General features: G+C 34.7%; 1 protein-coding gene across 5 annotated transcripts in view; it reads right to left on the reverse strand.

Moving 5' to 3' along the window:
- Positions 1-3,783: 3,783 nt before the first annotated feature.
- The window catches only part of TNPO1 (transportin 1), a 99,679-nt gene continuing 90,640 nt past the window's right edge, over positions 3,784-12,822 (reverse strand). For all 5 annotated transcript variants that reach the window (XR_004269148.1, XM_032278728.1, XM_032278755.1 and 2 more), the window contains 2 exons: positions 12,391-12,533; positions 3,784-9,429 (listed from right to left, as the gene is read on the reverse strand). Coding sequence is in view for 4 of the 5 variants with exons in the window: in XM_032278728.1 (XP_032134619.1) it covers positions 12,426-12,533 (108 nt within the window). In the remaining variant the exon portion in view is untranslated. The remainder of the gene's footprint in view (positions 9,430-12,390; positions 12,534-12,822) is intronic.

Consider the following 12,822-nt stretch of genomic DNA (forward strand, 5'->3'; position numbering starts at 1 on the left):
AAAAAAAAAAAAAAAAAAAAAAAAAAAAAAAAAAAAAAAAAAAAAAAGTGCCATAAAATCGTCTCCAAATATATTAGTGTATTTAGATGTTTCTAAACTTAGTTCTTTTAAGCTGCCTATTCATGTATCGTAGTTTTAATTCCTGAAGCCATAAAAGAACATCAAACTGGCACTGTTGCACACTCATTATTACTGTTTTTAACAATTTTTCTGCCTTACCTTACTTTTTCATATGAACTCTAAAATCATCTCATCTAATTACAAACAAAAGCTTATTGCTCATCTTTTTTGAGATGGTTTTATTTTGAATGTAGACACTACAAGCTGGTAATATTCATGGTAGGAATTTGGCTGCTTTGGCTTGTTCACTTTTCATAAACTTCCAAATTTTTTGAACAATTCAGTTTTAAAGAAACAAAGCCACTGAACTTGGCTCTGAGGAAAACATAAGTCCAAGTTTTGTAGAAACCCTAGAAGACAGGCAGATGACTCTCATTCTGCTTCTCCCACAGCCATACAAAAATCTGCCAAAATCATGACCTTCATGCTATAATTCTCATTCCAGGCAATATACATCAGAATACCACGCTCAGTTTTTTTCTTTTTAATCCACCTCTCAGACTTTAATGTTGAGTGCTAGAGGGTAAGTCCCTACCATCTTTAATTGTTCCAGTCCTCAGACGATGTTCTTGTTCAACAGCTTGAAACAGCATTTATACACCAACTTCCAGCTTTCCATCTTCAGGCAGGTTATCTCCCTTAACTCCAGCTGCCTACTCTACTTCTCATGGATGTCGCAAACCAAATGCCAGAACTTTCCTACTCTGGTTAAGGTAAATTCCACCCTTCCAGCTGCTGAAGTCAGGCCAAAAGTCTTAAGAGCCATCTGTGATTCTTCTCTCCACAACCCAAATCCAGTATATTGGTAAACGTTGATTCCTCTTTAAAACATACCCAGATATCCAGCCACTTTTCACCCTCCCAAATACCACCAATTCAAGCCATTGATAACTGTTTCCTGTTCATAATAGCATCCCCTAAACGGTCTACTTGCTTTGACCTTTGTGCTATTCTCAATGACATCACTTTTCTAACCCAAAACCCTACAATGGCTCTTTACTTCCTTCAGGTGTAATACCAATACCTCCTGGCCTTCCAGTTACCTCTTAGATCTAATCTATTCTCCCTTACCCTGGGTGCTCAAGTTATAACCCTCTCATTTGCTTCACACAAATGCGTTACGTTCTTGGGACATCTGTCCTTATTGTTCCCTTTACCTGAAATACTCTTCCTCAGACATCCATCATTCCTTCAGGTTTTTGCTCACCCTCTCAGACCTACCTCCTTACTCCATTCAAAAAAGCAAGCCTTCCCCACTATCACCTTCCATCTCTTTCTTTCCTTATGGTCTCTTGCCACCATTAACACACTACTTACCTGTCTCCCTAAAAGAGAATGTTAAGCTCCATGAGATAGGGAACAGTGCCTGCAATAAAAGACTCAAGTTAACTGTTAAATATGTAATATAAAAACCTAGATTTTGTATATAAAATTTCCTAAAGTTAGAAAATCATGCTATTAATTCACAACTTACAGCACATGACAGAATCCATTGAAGTTGGTGCTAGATATGAAAATGAGTACCACTTAACTGAAAGATGACTAGACCAATTCCCTCTGACTTGCTAGTTCCACTAAGAAATCACTACATAGGTTTGCAAACATTTAAACATTGGGACACTCACTACAACTTTATTTCTAAGAGTTAAAAATTAGAAATAACGTCTGAATGACCAACAATAAGAAAGCTGCATAAATTGCTTAGAGAATAATATGTAGGTATGTCAATGTATACCAACAAATCTGGATTTAACTAAAAACAGAATCATATATTTATATATATATGTGCAGGAATATTAACAAGTTATCACTAGGTAGCTGTTTTACAATTCATTTAACTGTTCGTCTTTCTTAAAATTGTTTAATCAAGTTCTTCAAGAAGTAACATAAAGCTTGAAAAGAATACTTAAGATTTAAATCATCAGAGTGAGACTGCCATAACATGCAGAAATGAATTAACTGGCACAAAAACCTAAAGGTTCTCAGTATAACAATTATTCATACCAATGGTTTAGAAATTGCATTGAATTTATAAATTGTGGCCAGGTGCTGTGGCTCACACCTGTGATCCCAGCACTTTGGGAGGCCAAGGTGAGCCTATCACTTGAGGTCAGGAGTTTGACACCAGCCTGGCTAACATAGTGAAACTCTCTACTAGAAAAAAAAAAAAAAAAAAAGGCAGGCCAGGCATGGTTGCATGTACCTGTAATCCCAGCTACTTGGGAGGCTGAGTTGGAAGTTGCAGGGAGCTGATACAGTGCCACTGCACAGACTGGGCGACTGAGCAAGACTCCATCTCAAAAAACAACAATAAAAACCTACAAATTGTGATGTGTAAATTATTTTTGTCTATCTGAATACTGGAGATGTTTCGGGAGGTTCTTCAACTTTCATATCAAATCAACGAAAGACTCAGAAATTAAGGATTTAAAAAAATGAGAGAGCTTCAGCAATTCCATATTCTACTGTATAGTACACAAAGGAAATTCAAAGTCAGAGCTGTGTAGTTCCTACTGCTTTTCCAATTATTCTTAAAGAATCACATGAACTTGTGGTCTATGACTATGAACACATTACAAGAATGCCTGCCAGTCCAAAAACTGTTAAGCCAAACTTACTTAAGATGGCTTAATCACCTGAACTAAGATCATTTACATAAAATGGATAAGGCTTTAGTGTCACTAAAATATTGAAGTTTTGGAAAAGAGTTGATTTCTAATCTTGAACAATAATTAGGCTGATTTTAATTATCTTTTCCCCACAACCCAAGTCCTAAAATTCTGGAATCTTAAACTCTTGAAGATGTTTTAGAACATGAAAGCCAAGTTCCAATTTTCTTAACAAAATAGAAGTATCTCAAATATTTTCATGGTCAGGTAACAAAGAAACCCAAGCCTCACTTCCAAGTTTTTGCGTTGTATCGACCTAATCTTAGGCTCCTTCCTGTTTTAAATATCAAAAGACTATATGACAAGGTCAGGCACGGTGGCTTACACCTGTAATCCCAGCACTTTTAGAGGCTGAGGCAAGTTGATCAGCTGAGGTCAGGAGCTCGAGACCAGCCTGGCCACCAAGGTGAAACCCCATCTCTAATAAAAATACATTATGACAGTTATGCACACATACTCCCTGAAATGTGTTAATACATTAGTAACATGCAACCATATTAATGGATTATAACCTGAAGAGAAAATTACTTTTATAAATGTTAATTCCCAAAATCACAAATCTCAATTTTTTGAAGGATAAACAGAAAGCCTTAATAGGACATACATTTATACACAATCACACAATCTATTCTTACATCAACATTTTATATTCACAATTTCACCTTTAATTTCCTTTTTATAGATAGTATCTTCCCCATCCTCAAACTGCTGAACGTAGAATCAACTGCTTAAAACATATCAAGGAGTTAAATTAAAATGTGGGAAAATAGGTTTTTACTATACTATACAAATAAGAAAACATTTATTTTAAAAAACAACGTTCAACAACAGAAGTATACTAATGTGTAAGCTAAGGAAAAAACAAAACAAAAAACCCTCAAACTAAAAACAAGAAAAAACCCCCCAAAAAACACAAGGCTTATTGAGACCCAAAATGGGGTAAGAGGGAAAAAGAAAACTCATTTCCTTTCATTAAAAATCAGAGTGCAACATCTATAGTTAAACAACTTTATTAACATAGTCAAGCAGTGATTAACATTCACATCTATTATGTCACATCATACAAATGTAAATACAAAATTACTACAGTACAATATATATTCTCTGCATGATCCAAAATATTTGGTGGCCCCAAAAAACTCTCTTTAAAATTCAGCAGCTTATCAAAAATTAAAACCGTATTCTATTTAAAATGGAGATCTGTTAGCACAGAGTTAGACTTCAAGAAATATCAATTTAGTACAGTTTGAGAAGTTGCAGGAGGATATGTTTGAAGGACACATTCTAACATAGTGTGGCAGGTACAGGAAACATCAGATTTAAAGCTTTTAAGCATAACTCATACAACCTAAGTTGTCAGCAGAAAGATCCAGTTATTTATAACTAAAGCTAATGCTACTAAATTATTGCACCCAATGTTAACACATTAAGTGTAAAACTGTTTTGTAATATGAAGTCATTTACCACGTTTAAACATCTCTTCTCACAAGATAATCTATTAAGTAAAATTAATTATACAGTATTGTCTAATTATTGTCTCCATAAAAATCACCCAAGCTCAATTTGCTTATATATTCACAAAGGAAAACAACAAAATAATATGCGGAAAGTATAGTGGAACCCCTTTATGAGGCCGATATCAGAAGGGGACCAACACTGCCTTATAGGCTAACCACGTTATAGTAGGCTTTTAGGAAGTTGTAAGACCTGTGAAATAGCTAATCTTGCATAACACCAAGCCACAGTGTTAAGGAGATTCTATGGTAGATAAACAAAAACTATAATAAAAGGAAAACTACTGATTTTCTAATTAATGATAACACTGCTTGGCAAATAGATTTGGCTTGGTTTTAAAATGTACAAGAGGTGAAAAAAAAAACCATTTTAACTACTTTCAAAATCATGCATGCATTCAGCTATTACGCATCCTTTAAAAAACACAATACATTCTGGGATACAAACCACAATGAACAATTGTGTAATTTAAACATATACCTTAAAAATTAATATGTGTAACAATTAGGCATAAAGAATTATCTATGTAAGTAATGTTAATGGGGGAAAGATCTATTAAGATTGAAAAAAATTAGTCACAAGTCATCTGGAAACCCTAAAGGTAAATAAAACTAACTTTTAGGTAAAATTTAATTTTAGAGAGTCATTAGAAGTATCTCCATATTTAATACAGTATAAAATGCACTAAGTTGGTATACAATGTTATATTGCATGGTATTATTACTAGATATTATTGTTAACAACACAGCTCATTATTGATCTGACTTTTCACTTAGATTATCCCAGGCCCTTAACTATCTGAAGACCACAGTTTTCTTAAAGGTTCCAAGGCCTACATTTCATTAACAGCTCTAGTAGCAACAGTTAATTTCCCCACCTTGTATTATTTGCAAAAATAATTCAGTAAGCAAAGCTGTGTGTGTTTTGAAGTACTATCAAAGGAAGGACTTAAATTGCAGTAATGCATGATACACTCTTCCCCTGGGAAGAATGCTTTTGCACCATTATCTGTTAATACATTCAATATGAATAATATAGATTAACTATATGAAGCAAAAACCCATTTTTTCTCATGGCAAAGGACTTAAATTTAGACTATGAGTTTAAGATATAATAAATTTATTTCTGGAATTTCTGCTAGGCAGAATAATTTTATATAGGGGAGAAAAATTTCCACTTTCCTATTCTGAGAGTTTGAAGAAAATGAGGACCAATTGTAGCTCATTTTCAGGTAAACCTGCACGCAAAAGGCTTGTCAGGAAGGCTTTATACCACCCCAGCCTGCTAAAATATTAGGAAGAAAATCAGACTAAATGGAAAGATTCTCAATGAAACACACTAAAAAACAAAGAATGTAAGTAGGAGGACCCTTTATAAGCATATGTCACCAAAGCAAAAACAATACAAGAATATTCACCTGAGATAAAACTTGTATCTGAATATTTTATAACTGAGTAGACAAAGCATTTCAAGAGGAAAGTCCACGGAAATTAGTTTAAAATATACATCTGATCCTATTTTATAATATATGCAATTTAAGCAATTCAGATGAAAAAGTCTTAACCAAAAAAATCACAGTGTTTATCAATATGTTTAATTACAAAATGTATGCTACTTGTTTTGTTTTTAAGATGTAATGGCTTGGTTAAGTGTTTTAAAATCTATTCTGAAATCTAACTTGCGTAACAAAATCAAGTAGCAATAATGTAAAGCATCAGAACTGGCTCTGAAAAGATTATTTACATGTTGATTATTTGGGAAATAACCAACCAAAAAATATAAAAAAGTGATTTTTTTTTACACAGTATGAAGTCATTGAAGAGATTAGACAATACAAAAAGCAAAATTCTTTCCTGAATAAATGAATACCTGTGGCACTAAGTTCACTTGCTAATGGACTGTAACATGGAACTGCCAAACATGCATTTAAGTTATATTAAATACACTTTCTGTTTCCAACTTAGGTTGATCAGCAGCTTTGTTCTGTTAGAATCCTTCAAAGAGAGAAGCTCAAACAGGAAAAAGAAGGCATATATAAAACAGTAAACACTGACCTCCTGAGGTTCCTACAACATAAAAATATTCAAGTAGAAAAATCTACATCACTTAGCAGCGGCTATTTCTGTAGTTGAGCACACTAACAGCATTTTAGTGTGTAAGGAGCAGATGAAGTAAGCCGTGCTTTAAGCATGCCAAGAGGCAGAAACACTGGAATGTAACAGACAAACTCACAATTTCATAGACATTCAGTCAACATTCAAAACTATTAAGACTATACCACAAGAAATAAAGTTGCTTTATATATATATCCCATGATGTATTAGGTTTTATCAGAAATGCTATATCAGAGCTTACCTCAAAAGATAACTTAAATGGCTTCTGCAAATTCCTGTTCTACACTATGTATCCGAAACATAAATTAGGAAGAAACAATAACCTCAAGGGGAAAAACAAACAAAAAATTCCAACTCAATTTCAGGTTGCCAGTCATATTTACTTATTTTCTATTTTAAAATTAAAATTTGAATTTAAAAAATGTCAAGTGACTACAAAACTTGGGTACCTTTTTAATAGTGTTATACATCTGCTTAATTGGAAACTAATTTTTAACCAGACAATATTGCTTTTAGTCAAAAAGAATTGTCAATCACGGGTTCAAATAACTTTACCGAAGATTGCTTTTATGTATTTGCTTGAAATTGGATTTGGTCATTTCAATTTAAAATATTCCAGAATATTAAAATATGTCATATTATTCTAAGTATTTGAAGCACTACAGAATATCACTATAATCCAAGAATAAAACAGCTACTCTACTCAGTTATTAAAGACTAACAGGGAGGCAAATTTTGAGCTCCCAGTGAAGCAATGGGACGAGAAAGCAAAATGCCATATACCCTTTGAATCCAACTTACAATTTAAAAAATATTAGGCATTATAAAATAATTTAATTTCAGGCTCTACAGACTGAAATTTGCAAAGCCAAAGTAGAGGAAGGGTGAAAGGACATGTTAAAAAAATAAAACAAAAACAAAAACACACACACGCGCACACACTCACATATAACAAAAACCTTTCTGCATGCTACCATGCATTTGAAATTTTTGAAACAGTATAAATTCACACGCACACAGATCAAACTTCAGTGCAATGGCTGTATCATTCAACACTTTTAGAGAATAGAACCATGCAAAGAGGAGCAACTGCTTATAAAAATGGTTATTCAGTATTTATTCTGCAATGCAAAGGTGACAAACTAAAATATAAAAAGGCTGTTATGGCTTAATATTTTTGTTGCAGATTAAATATGCAGCATTGAAAAATGGAAAGGCGTGGCTTCATCTCTGACCAGCAGAGTTAAAAAGAAAAATCTCTCCATTTTCCTTCATCATCATGGGATACACTGTTCAGGCAATCCAAATTAATAAAGACTTGCACTTTCATATGGACACAAGATCAAGTGTACCAGTTAGGTTTTCACATTCACAGTATATAAGAAAATACACATGGAAGGAAAAGTAAAGGGTTAACTTAAGGATTTATTCACAGGAATACATGTAAGTAGAGAAAAATAACAGAAAAGCTAAACAAATGAAATGAAGAGGATCCAAACCAACTTTCACTCTGTAGCTTTTAACTTGCACCTCGTGTGCATTTATCTAGGGCACAGAGGGCCACCAACATGCGCCAAAATACAGTGTAGGAACCCTGCATTACATCCATTAACTTAAACATATCTTTAAGATCATGCTTTGAACAAAAAAAAGGAAGCTTAGAAGGCAGTATGTTGAGTGGGAATAAACATTGAAATATAGCAATCATTTTTCAATTTCTACAATTGTCTTTATGTGCCAACTAACATTTATGCAGCCTTTTACAGATCTTTTACCATGTAATTTAAATTTTAGAAGTTTTGATAAAATCACTAGTAGTATATAACCATGCAGAAAGCACATCACACTGACAGCACAGAGGCAAAGATTTTGCACAGGTATATCAGCTTTCCACATTGTGCAGGTTACACACAATACAATATCAATCTTATTCCTAACAGATCCTAAAAAAGATATTTCAAGGCCTAGCTGTAAACTACAGTACTTTATATATCTATATTCTTAATAAAAATAAAATCCACAAATCTTAAAAAGGAACTTTAAATGCAGGGCTATATTGAATTGGTAAACTGCAACACAAACTGGCGCAACATAGGTAAATGAATACCAATCTCACTCTATGTGATGCAAGCATGCTACTTTCCCACTAATTTAAATTACTTTCAACCACTATGAGCCAGAACGCATGCCTGAACCTTAAACTGCACTTTAAAAAATAACATCTTGGCCTAGAAATTAAATCTAATGAAGTACAACCATCAAATTATATCCGCTACATTAATGTTCAATGCAAAATTAAGATGTCATCTTTAGTTTGATATGCCCAACCCCATTTATTCCTCCCTCCCTGCCCACCCCAAAAAAGGTAAAAGGAGTGACTCATTTGGCATTTCACAGGGTGCTTCATTGTTTATGTCTGTTTTGTTTTATTTCAAACTTTTTTGGGGTACCTTAAATTGTAACTTCCAAGAACCTGCTTCAACTATGGGAAGGCAAGCTGATTTTAACTATATTAGCTTTGTTTGTGTAGTTCTTCATCAACATGCAAAACAAGGCCCCACCATGTGGGAAAACTTATATAAAAAGACTTTAAATTAAAAAAAAGTTTCTTTACTATTTTTAACTCCCATTCTTAGGTTTCCTTTATTGTGCGCTATAGAATTGTTCCTCTTTCTTGTCCCTATGCATCATTTATATGGTTCTTGTTTTGGTACAATTCCCCATAATGTTCCACAATGTACTGTTTTGTGAGTAGACTGAATAGATTTTTTTTGCTTCTTCACATCCAGTGCAGAGTTGTAATTGGAGACATATTTCCACCCACAAAGGCTCCAGATGTTAAAACGTTTCCCAACATCGACTTAATACAGTGACGGCAACACCTCCCTCCCGCCCCTCCCAGTAGGGTTGGGATTGTACTGTATTCCCTACTGGTTTACCCTTCCCCCCTGTAAAGGGTAACATTTTCCCTGGGTGCAGAGGCTCCCTCATAGTCTCCAAGACTGAAGGACCTATAAGAAAAAGAACAAAAACAATTTTATTTTTAATAATCGTTTGTCTTTCAACGCCAGTGGAACACAAAATTAATCAAATAAGAATGCTACATTTACCTACAAAGAAAATAAGAAATATGGACAAACTGCCTAAGATCATGTTAGTCACTTATGACCATGCTACTTCCCTCTCCTATGGTGCTGAATTGTTTGCTGCATCAGGTATGAAAAGTGAGGCCAAGCTGGGAGAAGAGTTGTATAGAAAGGTGCACAACACTTTGTATAGAAGAAATGTGCCTTATATAATGCCATCAGTCTAATTCTTTATCCCCTTTTGCAAAATGGGACCCAATGGGAACTGGTTGTTTCTTATATAACAAGTGGCCTTACTTTCCTCAAAATTAAATAGCACTTTCTTAAGGACACTCTTTATAATGAAAATATCATCTTATTTTCCCAGTCTTCCCAATATTAAGCAAACAAAAATCCAGCCCATCAAAAAAAAAAAAAAAAAAAAAAAAAGGAGCATTTGTTATTTGGGGGTGTCTGATATTTTAGCCTATAAGGCACTAGAAGTGTTCATTATCACAGTAAGGTCACTTATTCAGTAAATATCAAAAAATAAATTCTAAATAGAAAAAGAGAGAGAAAAAGAACAAATTTAACATTTATCTATCTATCGTAGAGATAGCACCTTGCTCTGTTGCCTAGGCTGGAGTGCAGAGGTGTGAATATGGCTCACTGCAGCCCCAACTTCCTGGGCTCAAGCAATCCTTCTGCTTCCGCCTCCTGAGTATCTGGGACCATAGGTGCATACCACCATGCCCAGCTAATTAAAAAAAAAAATTTTTTTTTCGTAGAGATGGAGGTCTCATCACGTTGCCCAGGCAGGTCTCAAACTTCTGGGCTCGAGCGATCCTCCCACCTCAGCCTCCCAAAATGCTGTGACTAGGGTGTGGGCCATTTAGCCCCACCTACACTTCCCTTCTTAATGTTCCTAATTAGTTATCATTCTGATCCTATTTCACTTGGTCATTTTCATTATCTTCCAGTCACTTGGTTTTCCTGGTAAGAACCTTTCTCTATGCTAACCAGTTTTAATGATAAAAAAGATATTAAAAAATAAGGTGAAATTATTGTGAGATTTACACTGTTACCTGATACTGTCCTTTACAAACAGAACTCTACTACCCACACATGCTAAACTTTGGACATTTATGAATGTGCATGTGAATTCACAGAGGGTGGTTAATCCATCTGTGTATAAATACAAGCAACCCCCCTTTTTCTCCTGCCTCTGAAGGGGAGTGCAAAAAGGCAAGAATAAAAGATACTGATCTACTTTTATCTCTAATTAGAGCACCAAGAACTATTTCATACCTTGTCTCACAACAGTTATTTCATAACTGGTGATGAGACCATGGAGGTAATAAATCTCAAAGTGCTCAAGTCTTATTATAGCTTCTTGTTGAACCTTTGAAGCTGCAAGTCATTCTCATTTTTTGCATTCTTATAATTTAACATATAGTAAATCCAGTACTTTTCCAAAATGCCAAAGCCACTTTGGAAAATAGCTCTGAAGACTCAAGACTAAAGTGGTACAACACATATAAAGGGCTCTGACACATTCCAGAGGCTTCAAGTCCATTTCTACTACTTCCTGGGTTAGACGACTTGGATGGTAAAATCTTTCCAGATTTAAATTTTAGCTTGGAGTAAACAAGCAAGCAAGCCAAAAAAAAAAAAAAAAAAAAAAAACCCCCCCAATTCAATCTGAGGTGTAATTCAATTTGGTGTATATCTTCTGTACGTGCTCATTCAGCACATCTTCTGGCTTCCAGTCAAATATGTCTTAAGTCATGTTGAACATCTAAAGATGAATGTCAAAACCCTGTTATTTACTCTATTAGCCCAAGTTCCTAACCTTTACTGAGTGAACTTAGTGTGCCAGGCAACATACTAACTTCTGGCATCACATACAGTGTAGTATTTAATCTTCTACATAACTCAATGACAAAACCAAAGCTCAGAGATGAGAATTGCTAGTTCCATTTAAATACAGAAAAGATCAAGGAGCAAGAGTTCAAATGGACATAGTCCTCCAACATCCCAAATTAAAACAGAATCTTTCATTACCTATTTTAAAATATAGTGCTGGGCACATGGTAGGCACTCGATGAAACATACAGTGAAAAACACTGGGTCAAAACCCAGTTTCAATTCTATTTGGGTTTTCCTTCAAAGCACATAAAATGGAAAGTCCTTGTTATATCAGAGACTTTAAATTCATGCTCCAAAACGAAATCAATTTTACCCTACCACTATGAATGCTGATATCTTCTTGCAGGAAAAAAGAAAAAAGAAATAAAAAGGAATAGTTAAATCAATGTCGAGAAATCCAACCAGTGTACCAACATGGATTTCTTTATTCCTATGATTCAAACTGGAGGTGTTCATTTTTCTTAGCTTGTTGGTTCCATTAAAAAAAAAATTCTTTAGCCTCCACTTAAGTAATTTTATTTTCTATTTATTTGAGACAAAGTCTTGTTCAGTTGCCCAGGCTGGAGTGCAGTGGCACAAACTTGGCTCACTGCAACCTCCACCTCTCAGGTTCAAACAATATTCCCACCTCAGTTTCCCAAGTAGCAGGGACTACAAGTGTATACCACCACACCTGGCTCATCTTTGTATTTTTAGTAGAGATGGGTTTTCACCATGTTGCCCAGGTTGGTCTCAAACTCCTGACCTCAAGTGACCTGCCCACCTCAGCCTCCCAAAATGCTGAGATTACAGGCATCAGCCACCACACCCGGCCTACTTAAGTAATTTTAAATTTAAAGTCCAATATAGCATGATATCAGGCTATGTTTTATTCAACTGCTAGAGAAAACAAATAGCTTTTTATTCTATTTAGTAGTCTGAAATGATGGCTCTAACAAAATTTTCATCCTGAAAATTTCCAAACTTCTTATAACTTACCCCTAATTTTGGGACTGCAGCTTAAGTGTATCAGATTAAACACCATAAAAAGCTGCAAGACGCTCTTTTAAGGGAAGAGGAAACTGGTCAGAGAAACGCCTCCAATTTTCATCACCAACTTGATTTTTAAATCCATGAAGGATCTGTAAGAGTGAAAAACCATTAATTTATCAATAACAAAAGAGAAAAACTCAGATCTGCATAGCTTCTGAACTCTAACACAACTGATTTTATTATTTATAAATTTTACCCATTTTAAAGTAGCAATTCTCAAACTTTTAGGATTCCATATCATTCTCTGCTGATTTGTTTTGGCTCTGTGCCCCCACCCAAATCATCTTGAATTGTACTCCCATAATTCCCGAGTGTTGTGGGAGGGACCCGGTGGGAGATAATTGAATCATGGGGGCTGTTTCTCCCATACTGTTCTGT

The sequence above is a fragment of the Sapajus apella genome, unplaced genomic scaffold (assembly GCF_009761245.1).
Source record: "Sapajus apella isolate SASKATOON/1434 unplaced genomic scaffold, GSC_monkey_1.0 scaffold1, whole genome shotgun sequence".
Lineage (NCBI taxonomy): Eukaryota > Metazoa > Chordata > Mammalia > Primates > Cebidae > Sapajus > Sapajus apella.